The sequence below is a fragment of the Telmatherina bonti genome (genome assembly GCF_933228915.1).
Source record: "Telmatherina bonti genome assembly, chromosome: 19".
In the NCBI taxonomy this organism is placed as follows: Eukaryota; Metazoa; Chordata; class Actinopteri; order Atheriniformes; family Telmatherinidae; genus Telmatherina; species Telmatherina bonti.
The window spans coordinates 17,166,408-17,194,242 of record NC_136617.1 but is presented as its reverse complement, the minus strand read 5'-3'; the positions used below and the strand labels follow the sequence as shown (position 1 = coordinate 17,194,242).

The 27,835-nt window shown below is 39.9% G+C and overlaps 3 protein-coding genes across 5 annotated transcripts in view; 1 reads left to right on the top strand and 2 right to left on the bottom strand.

Moving 5' to 3' along the window:
• akap9 (A kinase (PRKA) anchor protein 9) overlaps window positions 1-13,591 on the top strand; it is a 72,055-nt gene extending 58,464 nt beyond the window's left edge. For both annotated transcript variants that reach the window (XM_079258803.1, XM_079258802.1), the window contains 24 exons: window positions 379-1,392; window positions 2,128-2,262; window positions 2,347-2,391; window positions 2,481-2,621; window positions 3,267-3,311; window positions 3,455-4,297; window positions 4,513-4,570; window positions 4,830-4,951; window positions 5,130-5,318; window positions 5,504-5,671; window positions 5,784-5,898; window positions 6,035-6,230; window positions 7,837-7,987; window positions 8,114-8,449; window positions 8,977-9,264; window positions 9,351-9,580; window positions 9,868-9,973; window positions 10,192-10,386; window positions 10,482-10,682; window positions 10,848-11,080; window positions 11,169-11,251; window positions 11,343-11,481; window positions 12,722-12,852; window positions 13,075-13,591. In XM_079258803.1, the coding sequence (XP_079114929.1) occupies window positions 379-1,392; window positions 2,128-2,262; window positions 2,347-2,391; window positions 2,481-2,621; window positions 3,267-3,311; window positions 3,455-4,297; window positions 4,513-4,570; window positions 4,830-4,951; window positions 5,130-5,318; window positions 5,504-5,671; window positions 5,784-5,898; window positions 6,035-6,230; window positions 7,837-7,987; window positions 8,114-8,449; window positions 8,977-9,264; window positions 9,351-9,580; window positions 9,868-9,973; window positions 10,192-10,386; window positions 10,482-10,682; window positions 10,848-11,080; window positions 11,169-11,251; window positions 11,343-11,481; window positions 12,722-12,852; window positions 13,075-13,118 (5,208 nt within the window). In that variant the 3' untranslated portion in view covers window positions 13,119-13,591. The remainder of the gene's footprint in view (window positions 1-378; window positions 1,393-2,127; window positions 2,263-2,346; window positions 2,392-2,480; window positions 2,622-3,266; window positions 3,312-3,454; window positions 4,298-4,512; window positions 4,571-4,829; window positions 4,952-5,129; window positions 5,319-5,503; window positions 5,672-5,783; window positions 5,899-6,034; window positions 6,231-7,836; window positions 7,988-8,113; window positions 8,450-8,976; window positions 9,265-9,350; window positions 9,581-9,867; window positions 9,974-10,191; window positions 10,387-10,481; window positions 10,683-10,847; window positions 11,081-11,168; window positions 11,252-11,342; window positions 11,482-12,721; window positions 12,853-13,074) is intronic.
• Window positions 13,592-15,235: 1,644 nt separating this feature from the next.
• Window positions 15,236-18,319, bottom strand: cyp51 (cytochrome P450, family 51; the record flags this gene model as incomplete). The annotated part of the gene is made up of 10 exons (XM_079258597.1): window positions 15,236-15,414; window positions 15,519-15,687; window positions 15,804-15,899; window positions 16,132-16,327; window positions 16,485-16,604; window positions 16,765-16,939; window positions 17,205-17,331; window positions 17,454-17,630; window positions 17,939-18,037; window positions 18,158-18,319. 10 exons carry the CDS (start codon window positions 18,317-18,319, stop codon window positions 15,236-15,238), a joined length of 1,500 nt encoding a protein of 499 aa, XP_079114723.1.
• Window positions 18,320-20,239: 1,920 nt separating this feature from the next.
• Window positions 20,240-27,548, bottom strand: krit1 (KRIT1 ankyrin repeat containing). Of its 2 annotated transcripts, none has more exons than XM_079258253.1 (17): window positions 27,410-27,548; window positions 26,078-26,271; window positions 25,146-25,299; window positions 24,968-25,060; window positions 24,745-24,874; window positions 24,413-24,656; window positions 24,165-24,280; window positions 23,893-24,036; window positions 23,608-23,764; window positions 23,058-23,165; window positions 22,465-22,621; window positions 21,697-21,848; window positions 21,418-21,584; window positions 21,173-21,260; window positions 20,866-21,072; window positions 20,618-20,734; window positions 20,240-20,430 (listed from the first exon to the last, which is right to left on the bottom strand). In XM_079258253.1, the coding sequence occupies exons 2-17, from the start codon at window positions 26,180-26,182 to the stop codon at window positions 20,341-20,343; spliced, it is 2,229 nt and encodes a 742-aa protein (XP_079114379.1). In that variant the 5' UTR covers window positions 26,183-26,271; window positions 27,410-27,548; the 3' UTR covers window positions 20,240-20,340. The 2 variants fall into 2 exon arrangements, with proteins under 2 accessions (XP_079114379.1, XP_079114380.1); XM_079258254.1 differs by having other exon boundaries at window positions 21,418-21,545.
• Between the last annotated feature and the right edge of the window lie 287 nt (window positions 27,549-27,835).

The window sequence follows — 27,835 nt, the reverse complement described above, 5'->3', positions numbered from 1 at the left end:
ATTAGTCCGTGGATGTGCATCGGTGTGTGACTTCCTTGGTTGCCCTTTCCTTTGAGTTGACTCCACTCGGCTCCCTTTTTTTGTTTGTAGTTGGGTTTATCTTTGCTTGTTTTGTCTTGGTAAGTGGATCCACAACATAACCTTTTGTCTTGAGGTGCTCATTTACTTGTGTGAGGTGGCTTCTTAAACCTCTGAGTCCTTTTGATCTGAATACAATAGCAGGACTTCACAAATTTTAATAGTTAAATAAAATCTGCATGATCTCATGCTGAAGGAGTCTGGACTCAGATGTTTAAGGAGATGGTGCGATATCCATGGTCTCGTCAGTTATCATATATTTTATGGTGTATTAATGCCAATTTTAATATTTTTTTTAAGGAAATTGATGAAAGGGATGAGCTGATTAAAGACCTGGAGTCTCAAGTAGAGTGCCTGAGAAGCGAACAGGAACGCTTGAAGAGATATAAAGAAGAAGAACTCGACCAACTGAATGCAGTAATTGAGAAACTTCAACAGGAACTTTCCAATATTGAGCAAAAGCAGGCTGCAGAGGAAGATGAGGACACTAAAGGAGGGCCAGTGAGTGACATGTGGGGGGCAAGTCAAGAAGAATACAGTGAAATGAAACAAAGGATGGACAAAGCCACCAAAGAACTTGAGGCACTGAGATCGGAGCACAGTAAGTTGCTGGCAACGTACCTGCGTTTGAAAGAGGGCGCAGAAGCCTTAGCTGAAACGGAAAACCTGGACAGCTCAGAGGGAGAGCTGGAGGAAGCTCTCAGAGAGAGAACTGCTGGCCTCGTGGTGCTGCAGGCACAAGTACATGCTCTAGAGCAGAGTGCAGCATCCAGAGTGCAGGAGTTAGCTCTACAAATTCAGGAACTTGAGGAGTTGGTTGTGGAAAAGGACTCTGAGATTAGCTGCTGCAAGCTCCTTGTGGAGCAAACTCAAAGCTATGCAGACAGTCTGCAAAAGAGGGTCTCTCACCTGGAGGAAAACCTGAGGGAGAAAGTGGCTGCAGCGCTGGTCAGCCAGGCCACGCTGGAGGCCTTCCAGCAGCAGTCTGTTGGATCAAAACAGGAGCAGGAGCCACAAAGACACACCGAGCCACGCGTTTATGACTTTGGTGACTTCGGAATACCCAAGATGGATTTTAGTGGACTGGGTCAAGCAAAGCAAATACCAACAGGGAAAGTTGTTCATCTGACACAGAAGCTTCGGGATCTGGAGGTCGGACTCAGTGGGATGCAGAAAGACCAGGAGCTCCAGAAGCAGCTGCTCTCCAGCTCTGAGGAGGAGGTACTCGAGTATGAGAGGAGGCTGGCTGTGCTCATGGATCTACTCAGTCAGATGAAGCCTAGATCACACCAAAAGACATCATCATCCATGGAGGTAAGAGTTTTTCCATCATTCTAACCAGCCAATAGGAAATAATTTCACATCCATGACTTTTAATTACACCACGGGTCTTTGAGGACCACAATCCTGCAGGTTTTTAATGCATCCCTGATCAAACACACCTGGATCAAATTAGTGAGTCATTGTGCAGAAGTTCATAGGCTGTTAGATCCATTTTATTCAGACTGGGTGTTCTGAAGAAGGAATAACCTGCATGACAGCAGCCCTCGAGGACCAACTTTGGACACCACTGTATCACACCAACAGTATCTGCACAAACAAAAACCTTGTTTAAGTTTGTTAAAAAGTTCTGAATCAATTTAGGTCACGTTGTCTCATGTGTCAGCAGATAATATGTAATGAGGAATGGACAGGGACAGTCACATGTCCTTTCAATCATTAATCTTGGTAACTGGTTACTTCTGAATCAGGACAAGCTTGTATTTCTTGTATTGGCTCAACACTGCCCACAGAACACACGAAGTAGTTTAACAACAGGCGCAGTTTGGCTGGATTACACATGATTTTCTTCTCCCGTCATTGTTAACTGTCAGATTACAAGCCTTTTTTCCCCTTCATAAAAAAGCCAAATTATAATTGATCCTGTTATAAAGTCATTTATCAACTAATTTTGATATAGATTAGCCAACAAAAGTCCTTGTGGTCATGTTGAAAGCCAGAAAAATGAATTCATGTTTAGAGCTCTTAAAAGTCTGACCTTGTTTTCAGGCGTCCTCTGATGAGCAGCCGGTCGGGTCCAAGCTTCTCCAGGAGTTGCAGCTGGTCAGAAATGAGGCTGAAGCCACCAAAGAGCAGCTCATTGGCTACAAGGAGAGCTGCAGCAGACTCGAACAGGAACTCAGAGTATGTGTTGTTGTCTGTGTCAGTGTATCACACCCATCAGTGTTTCTAGTGTTTACTAACACAAACGTATGCTTGGTTTTCCAGGAAAAAACTGTAACGATGGAGCGACTCCAGAACCAACTTCAGAAGGTAATAATTTAAGTTTGATCTTCACCATTATATTTTCTCAGCAGCAAGCATGGGAGTTGAAATTTAACGCTTCAGTGTTGTTGCTTTAGGAGTCGTCAAGTGGCGGTGAAGAGACAAAGATGCCTGAGCTGGAAGAGAAACTGTTAAAGGCTGAAAACGAGGCAGCTGCGACCAAAGAAGAGCTGAACAGCTGCAAAGAAAGTTTAGAGAAACTGCAGGAGCTGCTGCAGGTCAGACAGTTAGATCCATCATATTGTGCAAGTCAAAATGTGTGCATTCTAATCCAATCCATGAAAATGGCTCAAAGCAGGCAGAGAAATCACTATCCTTTCTTTGACTTGAGTTTTTTAAAAAAAAAAAAAGAAAAGAGAAAGGATTTAAAGGCAAAGGATTTAGATTCATGTCTTAACTTTTTAAACTGTAAACCTAAATTTATACAAACTCTTAATGACATAAAAGTATGTTTGTGGTTTGATGGTAGTTCAATCCTGTTAGCTTTAAAGTAACTGTTGCTCCTGTTGTTTTCACTCATTCTGAAAGGCTAAACTAATAAACTGCTGCTGGTGGCTTCATGCTTTGTATTGCATTCGAGTCATACTGGCTCTGTTTAATTTAACTTGAGGACCACTGTCCTGCAGGTTTTTGATGTATCCCTGCTCCAACACACCTGGCTTCCAGTAAATGGATTCAACAGCCAATGAAGTTCTGCACAATGAGTGCCTATTTTGAGTCAGGAGTGTTGGAACAGGGTTACATAGAAAACCTGCAGGACAGCGGCCCTCGAGGACCAACTTTGAGCATCAAAGCTGGACATGCCTTTTTTAACTTTCTGACAGGAAACAGTTTTTCTTAACTATGTACACTCTGTGTTTTAGGAGCGAGAAATGACCATTGCTCAGCTTAAAGGAGAACTTTTCCAGGTAAGTTAGAAATCTTTTAATCATTTGGCACTTAAACACTACTCACAAGATTATCTTTGCATTTAGATTTTTTTAAGTAAAAAGTCAATGGTTATACTTGACCATTGTTATAATACTTGATATTTTGTCCATTTATTTTAAAGGTAAAAGCTGCAGAAGAAAGAGCTGACATGACTGAGCTTATCCAAGAGCTTAATGAGGTCAAAAGCAATGCAGCTTCCACCAAAGATGAACTCAAAAGTTACCAGGAGCAAAACAAGAAACTTGAAGAGGACCTCCGAGTCAGTGAAGTTTCTATTTCTAGTCTTAAAGAGGAGCTCCAGGAGATGAGAAGAAATATGGATACCACCAAAGAAGAACTCAAAAGCTTCCGACAACACAATGAAAAACTTCTTGAGGAACTCCGCATCCGGGAACTTTCCATTTCAAAGCTTAAAGAAGAGCTCCAGGAGGTACAAACTACCTTCATGAAGACAGCAGAATCTGGTCCTTCCTCTCCATCTCCCTCCCCCTCTCCATCTCCTCACACTCCCTCCTCTGCTTCTTCCTCCTCCGCCACACAGCCCAAAAGGAAGGGAAGCAAGCAGCCGGTGACGAAGGGAAGCAGTGCCAAAGATAAACCATCCCTCTCCAGGAAAAACTCTGCCCCTTCCAGCCAGTCATCCAACAGGTCTCACACCCCTCGGCTGATCAGCAGCTCAGAGCAGCAGGATGTACCTGTGACAGACTCGTTCACACAAACCGAACCTCTCCAAATGTACGATCTCAGTCCGGACAGCGAGTCTGCTGCCAAAGAGAAAATGGAAGAAGTGATCACAGAGTTCCAGGAGAAGATTGTCCAAATGCAGGAGCTCCACGCAGCAGAAATCCTTGATATGGAGGCGCGGCACATCTCAGAGAGCGAGAACCTCCGTCAGGACACACAGGCACTGGAGGATGAATGTAAAGCCCTGAAAGCTGTCATCGACAAACTGCGCTCAGTTGAGGTGAGGCTGGAAAAGAAAGAGGACCATGTTTGTATTCATATTGTGTCAACAGGAAAATCGTTCACACGGGTTTAGTGTAAGAGCTTGTAGACATGGGGAGAAAACAGCATCTGTTTCTTAGTGGTGTCGGGAATACTTGCAGGTTTTTGCATTTTTATTAAAAAGAAATCCTGTGAAGAATGCAGAGAAAATAAGTTTAATCTCTTTCTGTTCAGGCTCCTTCTTCAAGACAAGATCGTCCTACATCACAGTTTAAAGATGGCTATATGAGTGGTAAGGCTAAATGCATCTGCAATTCTCAAAACGCTAAGACATCGCCAACGAGCATACCACTGCTCACTAAACATAAAGCTATGGCTTTGATGACTCCTAATTATTTTGTGTTTCATTAGGTTTCTCTGTGTATTTTCAATTAGTTTTTTGCTCAAGTACTATTTAGTCAGGTAGCTTTAGTTTACCTTTAAGTTTCTGTTTCCTAACGTACTGTTCATTATTTGCTTGAAGAAAGATTATTTTTTTTGTCGCGGTGCAGACAGCAGCTCCGATTACAGCCAGAGAACTGGATGTGACCTCCCAAGCCTGCAGCAGGAGTTTAGGACAACTCCAGAGGGCGCTAGGAGAGATAATGATGAACCACTACCCGACCGGATTAAGGTAACATTACCATAACATTTACCTGTGACTCATGAATGAGGCAGTAAAACTGCTTTACTCTTAACTGTATTGTATGTTGTAAGAGATCCAGACTGCTTTGTGTTACCTTCTAAAACATCACTTATGTTTGTATAAACTGGATCCCAACAGCGTTTCTGTTTGGTACTTGTCTCATTAGACGTTGCTCCGTGAGGTGCACCAGGAAGGCATGCAAGTTCTTCATCTGTCAGAGCTCCCAATCTCTGAAGGCGAGCCAGGCAGCCAGTTCCATGTCGAGGGCTGGATGAAAGAGAGAGATGCCCTGTTGGCAACTGTAGAGTCTCTCAAAGGCCTCATCACCCAGATGCAGACACACAGACAAACACAGGTACAAGAAGCTTCAACACAAAACATTCCAAGAGTTTGAGTACATGTAATCAAGAAGAAATTTTCTTCCTTGGATGTTATGGCCATAAATCTGGGAAACTCAAAAAAAAACTTGATTTATTGTGGAAGAAACTCTTCTGAATTTGTTCTCATGAGCTTTACTTGTGTTTCTATGACTTTATGTAGACATTAGGTGGTGCAGACTGGCGTGCGGAGATCCTGGAATCAGTGCGGCAGGTGTTTGTGAGGGAGAGGAGTGTGCTGAAGAATGCTCTTTACAGCCAGCTGGACCTGCTGGACACCAACGATGCCATCGTTCACCTCAATCAGCTGGAGCACAGACTGGCTGAACAGGTCAGAAATGTCTGCTTGAACAAAATGTAGTCTGGCGTGACAAAAATTTCTGTATCACTGGACAATGGTGAATGACAGTCAGTAAATAAACATCTTGTTTGTTCTGATTCAGGACGCCCAGCACAGAGAGGCCATGAATTCCCTCTACACTGCAGACAGGTCAAGTCTTATCTCTGAGGTCCATCAGCTCCATAGTCAGCTCCAACAACTTCATCAAATTCAACCAGGTCAGAAAATTTCACTATAATCCTATAATCAAACATAAATATCTATATTTTGTATTTTCAGTCTTGTATCAGTGTTTTGACTAGACTGAGGTCCTGCAGTGATTAATCATGTTTCTGTTGTTCATTTTTCATTTAGTCGCCCAGCCTGGCCTCTCATTGGCTGCTGAATGTAGTACGAAGGAGCAGAGGGAGAATGAAGGTGCTAATGGAACAACAGAGACTGACAGGCTGCTGGTGGAGGAACTGAAGGGTGAATTATCCCAGACGAAACTAGAGCTGGAGACGACCCTTAAGGCCCAACACAAACACCTCAAGGAGCTGGACACACTCAGGTTAGATATGAAACCCAAATGTATGGATATTACTGACCAGAAGGAGGAACTATGGGGCAAATTCAACAAAAAACTAGCTTTCTTTGTGTTAGTCGACCCAACAAAAAGTAATTTATCAATGCATCAATGGAAATTATATTAAAGTGGAACTATTATGTGCATTTCAGGCTTATTTATTTTTATTTCTGAGACCAGAAGGGCTGGGATTGATCAAGTTATTGTCACAAATCGCTTTATTTACTTCAGACCGACCCTCTCCGTAGGCTGTCAGATCAGCCTGTGGGCAAAACGAGTGGATTGAGACTCTTCCGCATTAAGCCCCGCCTCCTGCCACTGCACTACATCGGGAGCACACACCGCAACTGCTTTCGTCATTATTGTAACATCTCATAAACAAAAGGATTAGGCTAATATAAACTCAATAAAGAAAAACAAAATACAATGTCAACACATAGCATACAGCCCTACATGTTGGAACCTGAATCAGACCCTGAAAACGAAGTGGAAAACAGCAACCCACAGCAACAAATACAGCAGAATGTCTCTCTTTGGTAAACTCACCAGCCATCATTGGAAATAACTTTATCCGATGTTTTCCACCCGCCTGATGTATTTGTACATGCCCTGGTTAACCAGTAGAAGGTAACCAATCACCGAACCTTATCCCTCGGGACGTCACAAGGATTTCCAAGTTGAAAAAACTCTCTAAAACGGCGCATTTTTCGTCGCCATGGAAACCGAACAGAGAGCGTGGTGGAACTCAAACTCCAACATGCGTTTAGGTGATAAAAAAACAGTGCTGTTCACATGTCTGATGAGGATTCAACACTGTAACACTGTAGAAAGCTCAGAAAACTTAAAATACCATAATAGCACCCCTTTAAGCAGTCAGAGCTATTTGCATATTCTTCACAAAGCCTGTAAACCAACTCATTCCCACCAGGGTCACAGTACTGCAGGTTTTAATGTGTCCCTGCTCCGATACACCTAACTTAAATTGATGAGTCATTCTGCAGATCTTCACAGGTTTCATAGGTGTGTTGAAGCAGATATGCTAGAAATGTGCAGGGCTGTAGCCCTTGGTGGTTTAGAGCTGAATTACTCTGCTCTAAACCCAAGCACTAAGATGACAGTAAAGAGGAAAAACTTCTGTTTAACTTCCTAAAACTGGATGGAAACCTTGAGAATAAACCAAGCTCGTGAGGATGGATTGTTCTGCCTCTGGATGGTCAGAAGAGAGATAAATGATGTATGAAGTGGACTTAGATGCAAAATGGAATTTCGCTGGATAAGATGGAAGAAGTCAATAATCGAAATGGTTATATTGAAACATTTGAGTCGGGACATGTGAGACATAAGGTTACTATTATATAAGATGAATAAGGCATTTAGGCGAAATCTACAACCTGCAGCTGACTCTTGGTTATTACACAGCTCAGCTGATGTGAATCATAAAAGAAGTGATATATTGGACAGTCTGATTAACTATTAGTAAGAATCTTCCAAACAGGAACAAGTTCTAAATTGCATTTCTGATTTTCTTCAGTGGTGAATGAGGTGTGTGGCGGTGATTTAGCTTGTTAAAATGATTTCAACGTGTCAACAGGGCGGAAGTGTCGCAGAAAGCTGCAGAGGTGGACGTATTGAATGACCAGCTAATGGGAGAGAAGAAAAGAAGCAGAGATCTTCAGTGGGCAGTGGAGAAGGAGAGGTGCCGAACTGGGAGAAACGAGGAGAGCAAACGAGAGGAGCTGGAAGTAAGCAGCTGAAATGTCTGTCATACATTCACTGCTTAATGTGTGTTTTTAAATACTGTAGCGTGTTAGATTTTTTACCTGGATTTGCTCATCATTTTAAGAACAAGTGTTCATTTTTATCTCCAGGACCTGCACCTAAATCTGCAGGAGAAGGAGACCCGTGTAGCTCAGCTGACCCAAACCCTGGAGCAAGAGCGTCGAGCCGCCTCTCAGCTCTCTCAGCAGGCAGAGCAGGAGCGCCTCAGCTTCCACAGGCGCCTACAGGAGCTCCAGGTCCAGCTGGAAACTGAGCAAGCTAAAGCTCAGGAAATGACTACTGCACTGGGGAGGGAGAGGGAGATGCGAGCTGCTGTCTCCTCTGGCAGTGGGGAATCCAACAAAGAGCACGGGGACAGGAACCTTGAAGAGGAAGGAAATCTGCTGGAAAGACTGCAGAGGGAGCTAGACGATAAGCATGCACAGGTGGGATCTTGTTGCTTTTTGGTTTGTTTTTTTTGTTTTTTTGTTTTTTTTGCTTTCTAGTCAATAGTTGTGGGTGTAAATGCTGCTCTAAAGACAAATGTTTAGCCTTGAAGAAACATAATAATATTAAAATAATGTCACAGATTTAAAATATAATTTCTTGCAATTACAAATTTGCAATTTCTAGTAAATGCAAAGAACAAGAAAGATATTTTAAATTGTTCATTTCTTATGGACACACTGTGCTGGTTCTATAAAGATCCTTCAATGTTGTGTGTTATTAGGCTATATTATTGTTTCTGTTTAATGTGGAGAGTAAAGGGTTTTAAGTTGTTTGCTATTAGCATTAAGATGTCTCTAAATCCTTTAGGAAGACACTTATGTTAAATAATGTAATTATTTATATTTTAGATATTTAATCATCACTTAAACCTAGAAGTTTGAATTGGATATACTATTATTACTCTTCTTTCCTTCATCAGTTTCACAATTTTGACCTAATCTAGCGATAATTTGTTCCTGTGAAGGTGGTGCATCTCCTCAGTGAAGTGGAAGTCCAGAAGCTTGAGGTGGTACGAAAAGAAGAGGAGCTGACCCTGGCCAATCAGAGGTCCAGACGAGACCAGGAGGCGCTGCTGGAGGCCCAGACTAAGCTTAGGAAGCTGGAAGCACAAATGATGGAGGCCCAGGAGCAGCTGGAGAGAGAGCTGGCAAGAATAAAACATCTGGAGGAAGAGAAGGAGACATTGGAGGAGAGGTTGAACCAGTCAGGAGAGAATAAAGAGAGTGGTCCTCCCCAGGCCGACACCCAGAGCGTGAGTGGCACAGACTGACATAAAACTTACTTTTCAATCCCGCTGTTAAGTGTTTTAAGCTTTGGTTGTTATCGTGTGAACAACAGCCTATCTGGCACAGCGAGTCTACCGATCGGACCAAAGACTGGGTGTTTCAGCAGAAGAGTGGAAATCCTCCACCAGCGAGCTCCAGCACGTCTCCTCATGTGGAGGTCCCTCCAGCAGGACACAGCTACGGACCACACCATGGCCCTTGGCGCACGGTTGACAAGATTGTGGGAAAACTTCACCTCATTGCTTCAAAGGTCCGCAGCATGGCCGGCAAGACGACAGACAGGTAATAAAAGCAGCCAAGATTACATTTTTATATTTTAATATCCCATACTGAAAGGAAAAGAAATGAAGGGACAAACATGAAGAGAAGGAAAAGTTTCAATTGCTTTCTTTAAATCGGTTTAATTAGTTTTTATGTTTAGCTATTGATTGGTTAAAGTGTTTTGCAGATGTTTTATGTGTTTACACTCAGTTCAAACCAACAAAACACATTCATATCTTTTTTCTTTCTGATGACGACAGAAATTTAACTTTTATTCACTGGTTAATGACTAATGCGGTCTGTTACAGGCTGACTGCAGAGGTCGACAGTGAAGAGTTATCCTGGGTTCAGTCCAGTGTTGATGAGGTCATCACCATGTTACAGCAGTCGCCAGGTCTACCCTCCATCCCAGAGGTCAGCTTATCATTTTCATTGGTTATGATATATTTTTCTGTTTTGTTTCATTTACTGGATGATGTGAGAGAGCAAAGGCACAAAGTCAAAGCTGTTGAGGCAGGTATTTAAAGAAAAAGAAAACATTCATTGATGAGCTACAGTCAGCTGTTCTTGTTGCCGTATTCTAAACAACATCTGTCGAGCTTGGTTGTGACGGCTCGTCTGTTTTTCTTCAGAGCGCGTCCCTGCTTGCAGGAAGCTCCTCCAGTTCCTCCAACACTCTGACAGAGCGTCTGCTGAGGCAGAACGCAGAGCTGACAGGTTTTGTCAGCCGTCTGACAGAAGAGAAGAACGATCTGAGGAACCACACGCTACGATTGGAAGACGAGCTTCGACGCTATCGACAGGCTGGACTGGGATCAGGCGACAGCGTGAGAAAACAAATATGACTCGTTTGTTTCTGTTTATGTGGAAATGAACAGTCTTTCACATGGAAAACTCAAACATGTTTGTTTATCTTCTGCAGTCCAGCAGAAAAGGACTGTCAAAGACGGATTCGGCAAGCTTGCTGCTTTCTCAGGAGAGAGAGGCTTGGAATCGAGAGAAGATCCATCTGGAAAAAGGATTACAGCTGGCTCAGTCCCAAGTGGCCCGACTCAGGGGAGAAATCCGGTCCGAAACTCTGCGAGAGATATCTGGACCAGAAGCTGATAATGTTGCACTAAAGGTCGGCAAAAAAAAAAAAAAAAAAAATACTGACATCATATTGTTAAAACAAAGAAGCCTTAAAAACCAGCATTAAATTACTGCTGAAGACTCAGAAACAGGTTTCTAATTGCTACGCTACTCATTTGAAATCCCTTTCGTCTTTTTTTTTTGTCATCACCTCCAGAGGATGTATGGCAAGTACCTGAGGTCAGAAAGCTTTCGCAAAGCACTGATCTACCAGAAGAAGTATCTGCTGCTACTGCTGGGTGGCTTCCAGGAGTGTGAGGAAGCCACGCTGACGCTCTTGTCCAGAATGGGTGGACGGCCTTCGCTCTCCAGCCTGGAATCCTTCAGCCAGCGCCGCCGAGGACTAATGCGCTTCCGTTCTGCCGTCCGAGTCTCCATCGCCCTCTCCAGGTAGACTGCAAGATCTTTTTATTTTATTTTTGTTTTCTTTTTTATTTGGGAATAACATGATTAATAACTAATAAACATTTTCCTCTAGGATGCGTTTCCTTGTGAAACGGTGGCACAAGGCAACAGGGATGAGCACCACAACTTCCTGTGGTGTCAACAAGAATGGAACAGGTCAGATGTCAGAAAAACAATGCAAGTCATGCAATTTGCCCCTCTTGTGTATTTAAATGTGATTCACATGTTTTTTTTTTATTTCTTTCAGGCTCAGAAGTGAGGGACTCTCCCTACCTTCACCCAGGCGGTGTGGAGATGTACAGAGAAAGAGGAGGAGGACTGTCCAGCAGCAGGGGAAGAAGTGGACGCGAGTCCCCGCGATCAGGCATCTCCTCTACACCCCACAGGTATAATGTTCAGTCGGCTGCTTGAAACAGTTTATTGAGGATGTACAATGTTAGTAATCTGTATTCTTTGCTTCTATACCATTAAATATATAACCAGTAGATGGGTGTGTTCATCCTTAAATTTCAAATTTAATATCAGAAAATATAGGTTGCTGGTGCTAAACAGTAGAGGAACACAATATTATACAATATTATACAAACAGATCCAGTCCAATGCTTACATTCACGGGTGTGAATTTAATATTTGACTTTTAACAGTTTTTTTTACCCTTGTATGGCAGAATAATTGTGCAAATGAAATTTTCGAGGAAGTAATTGGCACGTAAGTTTTCATTTGCATTGGGTTTAAAAAAAACAAAAAACAAACAAGTTCAGACATAGCAAATGCAGTACATATACATTTATGTTGGAAGAATTTATTTGGTGATTTGATTGGTGTTTTTGGAAGAATTGATGAGCAGAGTTTTCCTTTAAGCAAACCTGTCATACTAATATGATTTAATGTTGGCCTGTTTTGTGCAAAAGGCCCCAAATGTCTGTGGTACAGTCTAATGTCTGGGGTACAGTCTAATGTCTGTGGTACAGTCTAATGTCTGGGGTACAGTCTAATGTCTGGGGTACAGTCTAATGTCTGTGGTACAGTCTAATGTCCGGGGTACAGTCTAATGTCTGTGGTACAGTCTAATGTCTGGGGTACAGTCTAATGTCTGCATTACAGTCTGTTTGACAGTTTCCAGAATGGTTTAAGCTCAGTATTTACTGTCTCTGGGTATACCACTGGTCATTAAAAGTACAAACATTTATTTTTATTTGATCTGATACTCAAACAACAGATTGTTTGCTTGTGTTGATGTCAGGGTTGTGGCTGCTGTTCGTTCATCTGTTAGTTCATGGCAGACCTGTACTTTCTTCTTGAACATCTGAAATATTTCCTCTCAAATGAGAGTGATAGTTTAGGTCCTATTTGAGATGTGAAGAAATCTGCTACACCTCTCATTAAGTTGTACTTATCTGCAGTTATTTGGACTGATTATAGTTTGATCACTTGTTACTCAGAATTTGGGGCTGAGAGACATTCCTGACATGTACATGCTCAAAGTTCTCTTCTTTTTTTCTTCTTTTTTTATTTAAATGTTCTACAGGATTATTAAAACTCCAATGTTTCCATTAGTGTTATGAAAATGTGAAATATTAAGCTTGTTTATTATTAAGTTGTTTAAAGAATTCTGCTTTTTTGCAGGTTTCCCATGGCTACAGATCATGGAGCTCTCACCTGTTCCCACCTGCAGAGCTATGACCCTGACAGAGCGCTCACTGACTACATCTCCAGACTGGAAGCCCTGCAGAGGAGGCTGGGCAGCGTGACATCAGGTAATGCAGCTCTTATCAGTGTGTGTGTTAAACATAACTGTAATAGCCCACTTTTAAACCTAACTTTTGACAGCAGAAGGACAATATAAAATCCATGTGTGTAACTACATTTATAAGTATGCACGTCTTATGCCTAACACAAGCAGGTTTACATTTAGCATTTAAGGGGAAATTATTGTGTAGAGTTAAAAATTCACTCAAGTACTTTTACTTTCTCTGCAGGTGCTTCTTCATATGCTCAATTGCACTTTGGCTTGAGAAGATAGATGCTGACAAATTACTTTGGCTTGAAGAAACTGAGTTGCCTTTTTCTCGTGCTGAGCGCTCTGCTGTTTTCTATCATTCTGGTGTGGACTGTATCTTTCCATGTGGACCAAAAGACATTTTTTATTCGTGTACGACATGTTGTATTCAGGCTTTTTGTCGCCAGCACTTGAAAAACAGCTATGTTTGTAATTTAATCTGCCTCTTTGTTGTGGATGATCTACAATCATGTATATTTGTCTAATGCTAATTTAAAGACTTTGTGATTAATTTATATGTTTGTGTTGTATGGGTGGAGCATTATGTAGAGAATGTTTGAGTTTACTGTTAAGGAGGCTGCTACTGGATATTCTACACTACACTGTGTTTTGTTTAGGCCAGACAGACTACAGCAGACATTTGTAGAGAACGTATTTTTGTAAAGCGTAGGAGCTTTGAATTTTTGGGGTATTTTGTCAAAAACTGAAATAAAGAGAATGACATTATTTCAAATACATAATCTGTTTGACTTTTTTCTCTTCATTCAACTGCATTGTTGAACTGCAATGCCTGAAAAGAACACCTCATCATTTTCCCAAGATTTAATGACATTTTTTATTGGTTTTAATGTCAGAACATTTGAACAAGAACAGTTTATTATGTTTATTTTGGAAAATACCAACTCTGTGATAAGCAGCTTTAAGGCATTAAAACTTCAGCAAAAATGTTTAATTATCAAACTTCAGCACTTGGGGAAAAAAAATCTCTTAAATGTTAAAGTTGCTCCCTGCAGCAAACAGAACTGTTCATTTTCATTTAAACAGTTTCCTCCAAAATATATTAACAGGAACATGCTCAAAAAACAAATGAAATGTTAACACAGAGGATGTTTTCATTACTATCTCAGATAAATACATGCTCATTAGTCATTTTGAATTTGACAGCAGCTGCAACATATATTCAAAAGTAGGAAGAGAAACAGAACAGAAGAATAAAAGATATGAATGGCTAAAGATGAGAGGGACAATCCAGCCTGTTACTCCTCAGTAAGGGTCCTCGAGGAACTGAAAAACAAGCTATGCTGCTAATTTCAGATCACTATGCAAAACCACAATCTGCACAAATTACAGCATGTCTGAGAGACAGATTCCAGGAGATAAATTTATCTAACTGCTCCCGACAGTTCACTATCTGGATATACAACAGAAAAATATAAAGATGGCAACAAATGAGGACATTTTACAACTAAAACTACAGTCAACTTATATCAATTCACAAACTTAGTTTGAAGAAGTAATCCAGTAATTAGTAAAAAAAAAAAAAAAAAAAAAAAAAGTAAACATAGCTGGCATAAAATTTTACATGATATCCTCCTTTAAAAGGCAATCCAATTACTCATGTTTAATTTGTCCTTTGTGCTGTTTAAAAGATGTAGGTTTTTTGGATCACAGCTTTTATTCTTATATAGCGTATAGTAATTAAATATGTCATGTAAATGTAGTGGGGAAAAAAAACCTAAAGTTTTCATCTTTTTCAGCAATTTGGGTACAAATGCATGAAGTGAATGTGTTTGGAGTCTGACATTGAAACAGTGATTAGTATGCAGTAAACTTTTGGGTAGTACAGTGTACATAGTAACATCCTGTAAACCACAAGACTTGTTTGCTTGGATCATACAGCTGATTTGCACTGTTACTGTTCAGCAATATTATCTTCATGAGTGTGATGAATTACATGATCGTTCCTCAACAAAAAGAGTATGTTGATGTGCTGCATAATTGTAAATGGAAGACTGTATTTCTGGGATAAACTGAGCTTTAATTCAGCCCCCAGTTTACAAGACACTGGTACATTTTTTATTTCAATTTAAGAATTCACATTGTGAACATGAGGATAATCTTTCAAGATGGAGCCACACAACTGTGTATTTCAGTCTGGAAACATCTAAAAAATGATGCACTATGCAAAAAAAAAAGTAAGTTGAATAACAAGTTACTAATTCAAATTTTTCAAAGCAAAGAGTTGACATTATAAGCCAAGTGCATTCATCTATATTTTCTTCTTTAAGTCCCAGGACGTCATTGCTTCAAACACACAAAAAGCTTCTCTCTTTGTTTCTCAAACCTCCACCCTCTGCATGTCAGTGCTTTCTCCTTTTGTATCTGATGACTGGGTTGTGAGGGGTGTGAATCATTGTGGTGTAGTTGATTGTGGGGAAGTATCCATCCACTAGATCAAATTCATACATGCGCAGCAAGGTGGACCAGATAGTTTTGATTTGTACGTAGGCAAAGTTCTCTCCGATGCAGCGATGACGGCCTGTGGACAAGATAAACACAGACAGGAGAACAGTTAGGACTGACAAACTGATTAAACACTTGGTTTACAGACACAACAGTAGCAGTGGTAGCTGTAGATTTTACCAGCTCCGAATGGCACATAGGCAAACTTTTCCCCTGAGGCGGGGTTTTCATCAAGGTATCGCTCAGGGTTGAACTCCATCCGATCCACCCAGGTGTCTTGCAGTCGGTGGTTGACGGTCGGTGAGACGCAGACCTGGTGGCCCACAGGGATGGTGTAACCTGCAGAGGTCTGACAGTACGTGCACAAATATGAATGCTGATATCTTAAGAGTGTTTAAGAATAAATAAATTCAATATAGAAATAAGAGTCACAGCAAATGGAGAGAACATAATGTGTAAACTCACAAGAGGCTTGCGAGCCATCCTCATCATGGTCATGATGGGTGGGCGGAGCCGTAGGGTTTCCTTTAAGCAGCGTTCCAATAAGCTGAGATCCTTCAGCTAGAGAAAATTATGGGACAGAATCAGAAATTATGGGTTTGTAATCACAACTAAACAGCTCAGAAGACTAACTGATATATTAGCAAGTATTACCGGCAAATAATTCTTCCTCCTGCTTTTACATTCATGTAAATGTGAAAATGAATATGCTTTCATAATGCAGATGACAGAATCATTTCCCCACAAACAGATGCAAAACACAACAGAAATTGTTTTATATTAGAGCTCTCACCTGGTCAAAGTCAAGTGGAGACAGGTCTTCTCCACACACAGCCTTCTGCTCAGCGTAGCAGCGCTCCTGCAGAGCTTTGTCTCTGGCCAGGAAAAACCCCATCCAGGCGCTGGTGGTAGATGATGTGTGCTGACCCGCCAGGAGGAGACCAATCAGCATGCCTGCAATCTCATTATCAGTCAGAGGCCGGCCGTCTCTGTGCAGAGAGAAGTGTTGCGGTTCAGAGGGTAGAAAAACTATTTGCCACAACTCTGTTTTTTGCACGTTTAATTTCTTTATTATCTTCTAATCTTGTAACATGGTTAACAGTGGAGGCATGTTAGAATCATTCTTGATGGATGGTGGGGGCTCACTTGTAAGTAGCATCAATGAGGGTCTGCAGGATGTCATCTACTTTCTCTCCAGATCTCCTGCGTTTCTGAATCACCTTGAAGAAAATATTCTTTATCTCTTGGTGAGCCTTGTCCCTCTTCCTAAGAACAAAAACAATTAAAATGTTCTCATGAGTGAAGCTTTTTCTCTAAATAATTACTTAATATTTCGGTAATGAAAGAAGACCCCAAGAAAAAGCTCGAGCATTTTCATGGGTGTCTTTTTTTTTTGTGCTAAGTATCCGCCAAGTATCAGACCTACCTGAAGCTGGGCAGGGGCAGCCAGCTGGGCAGGAGCCAAGCAGCATGGCTGAATCCTCCATCCAGATCGGCATAAAGCTGGGCCACTCGCTCATTCAGCATACCACGGATCTCTTTACCGTGGAGGCAGCTGCTTGCTGTCAGGATGATCAGCTCGGACAAAGCTTCAAACAAGTCTGACAGACGTAAATTTTACTTTGTAAGACCAAGCCACAGCAGTAATGATATATACATCCATTTGTAGATCACAAGACTTTTTCAGTTGCGTTTCACAAATAACACACATCATGTCTTATTCCTCCAAAATGTAAAATGTGGATTCAAAATACATGTACACAAGACATCTTCAAATGATGGCTAATTCATTTTTGTAGTACTTCAGCACCGAAAGAATTTTTTTTAAGTGATCATATTTTAACTAAACACTGTGGTACATCTTACTTCTTTCGCCGCTGTCTCCCCATCTCTGAAAATACTCAATGGTTTCCTCTTCGATTATCTTAACATGCTCTTTAAAATGAGCTACATTCAGTCCCGTCTTCAACATTTTCTTCTGTTCCAGAAAGATCTGCAACAGGTTAAAGAAAATATATACCAACTCTAGTGTACAAATACTTCTTTTATACTTTTCTACTAATCTAAACCATCAGAGTGTATTAATCAATGTGAGTGATGGTTTCACAGACTCACAGGATTTGGCACATCATAGGCTACTCCTTTGCCAAAGACTGGAGTGGTCAGTTTAGAGTAGACGTCTTCCGCGTTAAGGTCTTCATTCTTGCTGTTGAACAGCAGAGTGGCTGCTTCACTGCCCAGCAGGTAGGTGAAGGTTTTTCCCACCATGGTGAAACTGAACACAGGGCCATACTGGAGGAAAGCAGAGGGCATGCCGAAGGTCAAGCAACCAGGATCAGATGGAAAGTAATTACAAGCTTATGTCTGCCTATTTTATTGTAAATATGAACTTTTCCAGCCATTAAGTGCTATAAAATCATGTTTTAAATGCAACACTCACCTTTTTGTTTTAAGGCACATAAAACGTAAAAGTATTTAGTTCAATATTATATGTTACTGCCTGAGATTATTGTTGGGATCCAAGATTAAATGCATGCTAAAAATATGGCAGCTAATTTAATTACTTTAGCAAACAGCAGACTGATTAACTTCATACTTACTGTTTCATAAGCACTTTCAAGAAATTCAATGGGACTTTTTCCAAATGCAATTGCATGGCCGAGGAAGGGGATGCTGGAGGGTATGCAAGGTGGATATTTCTATAAAATAAAATAAATTAAAAAAAAAACAACAACAAAAAACCTATGAATTAATAAACAAGTATAACTAGAAATGTTATCTTACAACTTACACTAAAAGTTCAATGTTGTTTTATTTACCGCATCTTTGTCAGAAGACTCTCTGAGCCGCAGTTTGGAGATGTAACCAACCATAAGAGTGATGAACGAAACTACCAGCACCAAGGAGGTCATGTTCTCTGTTATTTTCCCGACTGTGTCCCCGAGTAAATCTGTACTCATCTGGTAAAAATGCGTCGACATTTTAGCATTTATTCCGAGGAACCACGGTGTAACAGCGACCGCTTCACTGTCTTGCTAATGTGACACTCATATTGGGAACCGTTTGAAACCTTTCTACCTGTCAATACTTGGGCCCGCCCCCGCCTGACCAACTCTGGATTTTGATTGGCTATTGGGGGTAAGTCAGTCAAACAACCGTGGCTGTGATTGGTTACGTTTACCTGAAGCGATGTCTTGCTATATGATGTCAGCCCAACAGGAAGAACATAATCGATTTTTAACTTTTCTTAATTTTTCGTTTTATGTGAATTGTTTTATTTGATGGAGCACGTGTTAATTCAGAATTTGTTAGTCTCTGTGCTTAAAAGTTCTCATTTTCTATGCTGTCTCGCAAAGGTAACGAAATACATTAGTGCAAACCCCGAGAGTTTGTTACAAATGAACCAATCTGGTTAGAAAGCTTAATAATTGTGTACTTAGTTTTACGCTGTCATAATAGAAAATGAAGCATGTTTGCACAGAGGCCAAATAAATATCACAAGTAAATGAGAATTTTCTTTGACAACATGCAATAAAAAGCATGCAAAACGCAAAAGGGCTTTTTTTTTTTTTTTTTGAGTGGCCAGAGAAAGGGTGTTTATATGTTCTTTAAACCCGATTTGAGCCTTAAATACAACAAAGAACCTCGTCATATTGCATTATCTATTGATGTAACACTTATGTGTTCTTATAAGGTCTCTTGAGACCAAGAGATATTTTATAGGAAAAACGTCATATGTAATATGCTGTAAACTATATTATTTCCTCATATTGTGTACAAACTATACAAATTTGGGCCTCTATAAATAGTAGGGGTAACTTGAATTGGATTGGTCACAAACGAGATTTTGACCAAAATAAGCATGTCAAAGACAAGTGTCTGTCAGACAAGTTTACTGTCATATATAGTCCCCTGAAAAGGAGTAACACGTTTATCTGTGCATGTTATCCACTGCTAACAAGTGCCATCTTAGTACACAGCAACTATGATTAACTAGTGGTGCTGTTTTTTCCACACCCCTGGAGTACTGCTGGAACTGTGCTTTTGTTGGTCACTAAGCAGGCGTTCACCTTCATAAAAATGTGTTAGATTTTTCAACTCTTGAATTTATTTTCACTAAGTATCTTAATACAAACCAGAAAAACAATATTTTTCATGCTTTTTTTTAATATATATAATAACCATGAACATGTTATCAGATTTTGCATTACTAATGTAGTTTTTTTTTTTAAACTTGTGTAATGACTTTGGTGTCATCTGTAACTTCTGCTCAGTGGATGAAACTTCATCTTGTATGTATATATTGATCTGGTCTGTTATCATTAATCTCACGTGTTATTCTAGTCTATATGGTTATGTGAAACATACGAGTTGTTCTGTTAGTCATGGTAGAAGGCCTCATATACCATTCTTGAGCACAAAGTTTTTCTGAAGATAGACACTTTGTATAATATCTAGGTAATCCTCCTTCCTGACATTAAGCTATATATATATATATAGAGAGAGAGAGAGAGAGAGAGAGAGAGAGAGAGAGAGAGAGAGAGAGAGAGAGAGAGAGAGAGAGAGAGAGAGAGAGAGAGAGAGAGAGAGAGAGAGAGTCGTAAAACAGAGGGATATAAGATATATATCTAGAAGATCTAGAAGAGGCCTATTTGCTAATCATCTGCTGACTGGACCTTTGTAGAATGAGATGTGCCAGTAAGTCTCTGGCTGTTGTCTTAGATAAGATCAGCTATCATGTGTTCAAAAGAAAACGTGTATTATCTTCATACAATCAATCAGTTTATTAAAACAAACATTAAATAATTAAATATTTACATCAAATCAAAATATATGACTCACTAAAATGCACAAAGTTTAGTCTTTACAAATCATTATTTGTTTTACTAAATGAGGCATTTGTGGAGACCACCTAATTATCCAGAATTACTGCAGTCAGATAAGGATCTGTGTGAAGAACCGGCACCCAGGTCTTTGGCTGATGTTGTTTTGTTGACAGTTTTTAGCCGTAGGCATATTTATCTGTAACAGCTTTATCATTTGGGGTCATGTGCCCACTAAGTTTCATTAGAAGCTTCACTATGAGGCCAGCCTGGAGGGAAAGAGAGAGAGATTAGGAGATAAAGATTCAACATAATTTATTTTTGACATGTAGCGATTGAGCTGGAATTCTTCAGAAAACACCCCATTACATTTGGCTGTATATAATGATTCTACTTTAAATTTGCATCCTAAATTATAAAATTAAATTTTGACCTAGTTGTAATAGAAATAGGTACCTGTTTTGTGTGCACGATGAAGTTCATTTTGTTGTCACCGCTGTGTATTTGAAAATACTGGTCAGCGTGTCCAAGCTGCCACATGAATGTGCCATACTCCAAACTTATGAGAAGGACCTGCAACAGAGGACATAAACACGCTTCGTGTTCAGTAAAATGCACAATGAAACAATGAAACCCAGACCAGTATTCTCATTTGTTTACCAGTATTGGTTGAAAAAAAAAAAGAAAAAAATGACAGAATATACCTTGGTCTCCATATTCATGAGGTGTAGTCCCTTTGTGTTGACTCCAACGTACACACGGATGACTTTGTGGTTACTTGCGCTGGCCTTGGTGTAAACCTGGCCAGTGAAGAAAGCTGCTCCATAGGTCGGGATATCCCAGCAGTTCTGCAAAAAGAGCCTCTGTAGATGGTGCATCTCTTTGCTAACTCCTTCACTAGTGCTCAGGGCCTGTTGTGTAGAGGGTAGGACAGACGAGGTCTGATTCGACTCATGGGGAGAAAGGTTGTATTTTAAGGATTAAAAGAAAAACAGAAAAACATGAGCATACTTTGTATTCATGAAGGATCCTGTTGGTCCAATGGTATGCCTTACTTTTTACTTTTGAAATTGGTACAATGGATTTCAGGTTTTCTTCACTATTGGGGGAGGGGAGGGGAGGGGAGGGGAGGGGAGGGGGGTTTCAGTCAACAAAATACAAAATAACATTCAATTAAAATTTTTAAGCCAAATCTTACATAAAAGATGTAAATTGGCTGTTATTTAAATTCAAATGTGGTCTGAAAGCAGCCTTACTTGAGGAAGCCTTGTTTGTGCTTCTTGCTTTCATAATTGCCATAGATGATCTGCAGGAGAAGGCTGGCCAGTGTGATCAGCTTGCTGTCTGGCGCGGGAAAGAAACCCTTCAGGAGGCAGTGCCGGGCCTCATCAAAAAGAATGAGGATGGATAATGGATCATCCACCTGCAGCACAGCAGCAAGTAGCACAGTCAGGAGGTTTCTAAGCAAGATGTGCATGTTGTATCTTTCTGATTTAAATGTGACCTTTTTTTTTTTTTTAAAGACTGTGAGATACCTTCTTTTCAATTTCAAGAGGCAGCCGGACGTCCCTTCGAAGGAAGAGCTGAGGTGTCTCTCTTTGAGGATCCAACACCGTTAAGTCTGTCACAATCTCTGTCCAAATCCGTAGGTGCTGCAAGGGCTTGTGGTACGGCTTTAACTGCAGATCTAACACGAAACACAAAGTTTATGCTATATTGTAACAACTAGAAAAAGCACTTGGTGAGCACTGACTTCCACCAAGCAGCTCATTTCCACCCATATTGTGAATAATCATTTTTTAAAAATCCCTGTGTCCACAATTCCTTCCAGATCAATCCCAAAATTTAATGGAATCTAAGTTAGACCAAGACTCAGCAACAAAATCACAAAAATCTGCTCAGTAGATTTTGCATAAAGTTGCTAATAAACAGACAAACGTGAGAAAAAATATTTGGCAGTGGTAATTACACCATCCATCTTTTTTTTTTTTTTTTAAATCTATGCTCTATTACCCACTTCATTTTATTTAAGTTTGCAGAAGGAGCCTGCGATGGAGTGAGATGTGGGGGTAACTATGTACATATTCCTAGTTCATCACAGGGCCAACACTGATGCAATCAAGACAAACATCCATGCACCAAGGGACAAAGCTGCATTGTGTCGACACACTAAATATGTATTTATCCATTCATGTATTTAAAAATAAAAAAAAAAGCAAACAAAAACCATCTCTGACATGTTCCTCCAAGATGTTTACAGAGCAGATTAGAAGGGGCATGAACAGTTTAGTGTGTAGACTCACGGAGGTTCTCTGAGCAGATCCAGATGGTGAAGTACTGCTGGGTGTCCTGAGAAAGCCGCATGCCCTGTATTATTTGCTGAACAGTGGTGTTGTTGCCATGTTTTAGCTCCACAGAACGATAGGAACCATCCATGCGATAGATGCGCACCTTCTCATACTGTGAAGCACACAATAAATAATGTCTCTGGTAAAAATCAGCCTGACATAAAAGTGTATGCTTGAGGAAACAGTATTCCCTTCAAATACTTGTATACGCTTCCATTATATCTTTGGCCATTTAGAGCCCAAATTAACAAATGTAAGCACAGGCTGATAAAGGATTGTAATTATTCTCCCAAAATTGTTCTTTGCTAATAGAAAAGTACACTACCCTGCACAACAAAACAAAAGTGCATGTGCAGAGAAGTTTATTCTCCTCAGTATATACAATACATGACAAGCTTAAAAATACAAAAATGTTTAAGTAACACAACAATGATTTAATTTTTAAATGGTCCATAATTACATATGTAGCTGGCAATGGTCTGTTCTCTAAAACATTGTCGTCTGGTTTTAGTGCTAGTAATAACAAATGCAGCAAATGGGTGACTAACCGGTTTACTGTTGGCTTGCTGCAGAAGTTTCACTGTTTCCTCCCATTCGTTCTGTTTGTTCTCCTCACAAACTTGAAGTGGTGATCTTTTCTGCTGGTCCTCAATGTGCTGTAGTGGAAAGAGTTAATACCAGAACTGACTAATTATTAACCATCCTTTTAACTGCACAGGTCACATTCAGTAACTGGTTTATTATATCTTTTTTAAATTTTTTTAATTTTGCATCATAAAAATCAAATATTTCTGAATTTTAAGCGCTTTGCCAAGAAAAGACTGCCATTAGCTTAAATTTAAGCTAATTTAAACCAAACCGATGACATCAATGTCATGACTGAGTATGTGGCAAATTACATAAACCTTTGTGTGTTATCCCCACAGGGACAATGAGAGGTTTTCCACAATCGAAACAGTGGTTCACCACTGACCTAAAAAGTTGCCCCCCCTCCTCCCCCCATTAAAAAAAAAAAAAAAAGAACACTTTCATTTCAGGAGGCTGAGTATGACTGAAGAAAATAAAGTATCAGAAGACATCCACTGTTACGTTTCATACCCGATCAATCTCAGGATGCTGCAGCAGGAGCTGCACAATCTCTGCATGACCGCCTCTGGCTGCAAAGTGTAGAGGAGAGCTGAGCTGGCCGTTCAGCAGGTTTGGATTACAGTTTCCTTTCTCAAGCAACAACTTTGTCGCCTCGACTTTACCATGCCTGAATGAATCCACATAAATATCATAGTTATCCACAATTTATTAAAACAACACAGAACAACCCCTAACAAACAAAGAATCTTGGAACAATTAGAGTTTCTCAGGCTGTGATATGAGTATCAAACTCACCAGCATGCATAGTGTATGGGAGCCCAGTGGTCACTGTCCAGTTGCTTGACTGAGAAACCGCTGTCAAGAAGCTTAGAGAGCAGCTCTGTGTCTCCTTCACAGGCACTCCGGTGGAGAGGGAAGTCCTCCACCCACTGGTGTTCCCTATGAATACAAGAGTTTGTGCTCTAAGTTAATGTGTGTAAAGTTTGTCGTTCAAAAGAGAAAGGAGAAGCAGAAATTGATGGCTGGAAACCATAACAACTGTGGTTTATTTGAGAGTAAGCCCGTACTTGTCTTCTGCCACACAGTTGGGGCCATGTTGCCATTTCTCCCTTTTGGGGATCTGGATTTTGGAATAGTCTGGTGCTCCAAGCCCAAAATATGGGTTGATGATAACTTTATCTACCTGCACATAAACAAAAGTGAAATGATTGAGTTTCACAGGAGATGATCATAATTTTATGTGGTAATGAATGATGGTTTTATACATATATGAAAGACAGTCCATCCAACCTGCCTATCAAGTTGGATGTCTCACCCTGTTTGTATACTGCAGATCTGAGCCATAAAGTGGATTCAGGATGCACATGTCTGCCTTCTCTAGGGACATCATCTTGCTCTTGATCTCCAAAGCAGTGTAGCCCATGTGCAGACCCTCATCACTCAATTTTCCCTCGCTGCTGTAGGCCGGGTTGCTCACGTTGGTTTTCACTCGCTCTACAGGTGCAGGTCTGAACAGAGCAGGAATGGCATGAGGTACGGTGTGCTGCTCTGCTAACCATCTGCGGAGGTAGAGGAGACAAAGCGTAAGCTGGTTTTACCCAAATCTTCATCAGCTGATCTATTAGTTAGAATGACATGTATCCTAACTTGTCTAAGGCCAGAAGCATCTTGGCAGTGATGGGGCAGAAGTGAGTGCTTGTTTCACTGCACACACGCATGATATCCTGGAAGCAGTAAAAACTGGGGCTCCCGGGGTTGTGGATGGGCTTGCTGTTGTCTATTTGGAAAGACTTGTTAATTTACTACATGCACAGCCAAATGTGTAGCCAAATGTGCATCACCAGTTTGGTACAAGACATGTTCTGCTCACCTTTAACACTGACTGGCACAACAAAAAGAGAGGCCTCTTTTCCTTCATTGTCACCTTCAAGGGCAAATTTCTTCATATAAACCACACGCTTTCCTGCAAACCAAAATAACTCTGTTAAAGCAATCTAATGAGGTCAAATGATTCCTTGCATTGGTATAAGAATATATCTCAGCCTCACCAATAAAGCCCTGGCTATTGGAGATTGGTCTTGTGATTTCATCAACATAGTCCAATATGGATTTGGATTTGTCTCCTACTTTGAGCTTCGTTGCCAGAAGTACCTTCTTTCTTTTCTTCTCCTTCCCCTCCACTGGTACTTCTTTCAACAGGATCTTTGCAGGTCCCAGGGAAAAGAAAGTTAGTATCAGTAAAACACAATCTCTGATTTCTATGGCTGGTTGAAATGCAGACATCTTCATTTAAATTTCACGAGTTTGACTATGTAGTGAAAACTGCATGTCGTCATTAAATTCTACAACCTTAATTCCAAAAGAGGAATGAAAATAAAAACATAAAAATAAATAATAATAATAATAATAATAATAATAACAACATGCAAATATCATGAATCAATATTTTATTCACAACAGAATATAAGTAGAAAATATCATTTATTTATTCCAAAAGTATACATCAATGATATCAGTATTAAAATATGTAGTAGTTCATCTTAAATTTTAAAACAATAAACTTCTACTTATACGTATCATGTAACTTATAACTTGCCACAATGCCTACCTCCAACAGGTTTTTTTGTTTGTTTTTTATCTCACTTATTTTTCCAGCATTTTGTTGCCCCGTCTCAGTTTCTTTAATATATGACGAGCTAATATTTTCACAACACAGTAAAATCTCTTACTTTTAACATTTGATGTGGTCGTTTTTCTTTTGACTGACATTTGAAAACTGATGCTTTCTGGTTTTATTTGCATTTAACACAGTGACTGTTTTGTTTTGGTTTTTTTTCCCCCCAAAACAAGACAAACCACCAGTTTTAATTTCTGCACTTTCTGTGCATTTTGTATTTTACTACCTATATTTTATCAAACATTTTCTTCTGTATATAATATTGTTCAGACTAACATAGCATATAGTAGATTCTTTGCATACCTCAAAGGCTTTAGCTCTGTATTCCTTCGAGCTCAAGCTGACTTGATTCTTTGGACGAATGACAGCAACAAACACATCTTCAAGGCTGTCCTCGTTGCCCATCATGCAGTCTGTTCCTCAGACACGGCCAAACATCCAACACAAAGGCCAAATACTGGGAAGATGCATGCCTAAAATGACAACACCCATAATTTCTGGGCATGGAGAGAAATTTTGTTTAGTTGGATCATTTTGACATCTTTCTTAGATTTATCTCCACAAAACTTTAAACTGTGTAGTAATAAATTCATTCAACAGTAACATTCACAGATGTTTGGATCATTTTTATTTGTTTAGTTCATGAACAATAAACTCAGATGTCAGGCTGATTTTATCAGAGACATTATTTCAGACTGATAGAAGGTCCGGCTCTATTGTAGACAGTTCTTGGGAAGCTAAAAATATGGCAACAATACAACTTCTCAGCATGTTAAACATTTTGATTTCATTAAACTTGTGAAAATGATATAACTTGCTGCTTTTACTATTTGCTGTTGCTGTCTGTCAGCAAAATTCCATGAAAATGCCATTTTATGAACTTATAGAGAAGGTGGACTACGAATACTGAATTTCAATGAACATCCAAACTCAGATCATTCAAAAATGTTTATAATGGGGAAACGCAATTAAAGCATATGAAACTATAAGTGTTTTGACTGGCTGAGAGAAAATACTGCTCTGCTAAAGTTGTTCTAATTAGCAAAGAAGAAATTTGATTTTTATTGGATAGAATGTGATAGTTATGAAACCTGGAGTGAAACTAACAAAGTTTACCGAAAATAATTCATGGCATTACAAAGTTTCATAGATACATAATGTTTAAAACTTCTTTGCTAAAATGCCACAAACACATACATAATGTACAACACGATGCTTTACAAATACAACACAATAGTTAAAGTTATTAATACTCCTGCTGAGTCGTGTGGAAAAACAGTAATATATCAAGCATGACTTTGGCTTTGTAGTGTCTGTACTTTATTGTTTAATCCACTCCTGTGTTTTGTAGGTTTTGTATGACCACAGAATTTACAACCTACAAGCGCACAGTAAAGAGTTCAAAGGAAGGTCACGCCCCGGAAACTACACTCTGCTAACTTTAAAATATTTCATATCCAAAGTCATCAATGTTCTCTTGTTAATTACGCATGTCGTGTTGCTAAACTAACACGTTTAGATAGATTTTTCATTCAACAATAAACAAAGTCAACTTTTTTATTGTATCAGCAGCTGTAGCCGGGATGCTACGCTCAACATCGCCGCTTTTCCGCTCGATGAGCAGCTGAAACTTACCGAAAGCGACGTGACTGCTCCACAAACGGAAGAAACACAACTTCTCCAGGCTCCCCGATAGCTTGTACTGTTTTAATAAGCACTGCTATGACAAAAACGCTGCTCCAGATTAGCCTTCACAACCACTTTTTGTGGTTGAAGTACTTGAAGGCCTTTAATTTAGGGCAGGGCTGCAAAGACAAACAGAGGAATCACGTAACGTTTCAATGCCGCAGCTCCTATTGGACAACAGAGAACTCTGGTGGTGAGGTGGACTCGGTGCACAGCAGTATTGTGTGTTTTTTCTATTTTTGTTCACAGGTTGATATTTTAAAGTCGTTTTTTAAAGTAATGAGCATAGCTGGAATAAAAAAAGCAGATAAAAACAGTTAATAGATAGGATTTTCTTTCTTTTTCACTCTTTGGGTTCACATTTTAGGAAAGAGC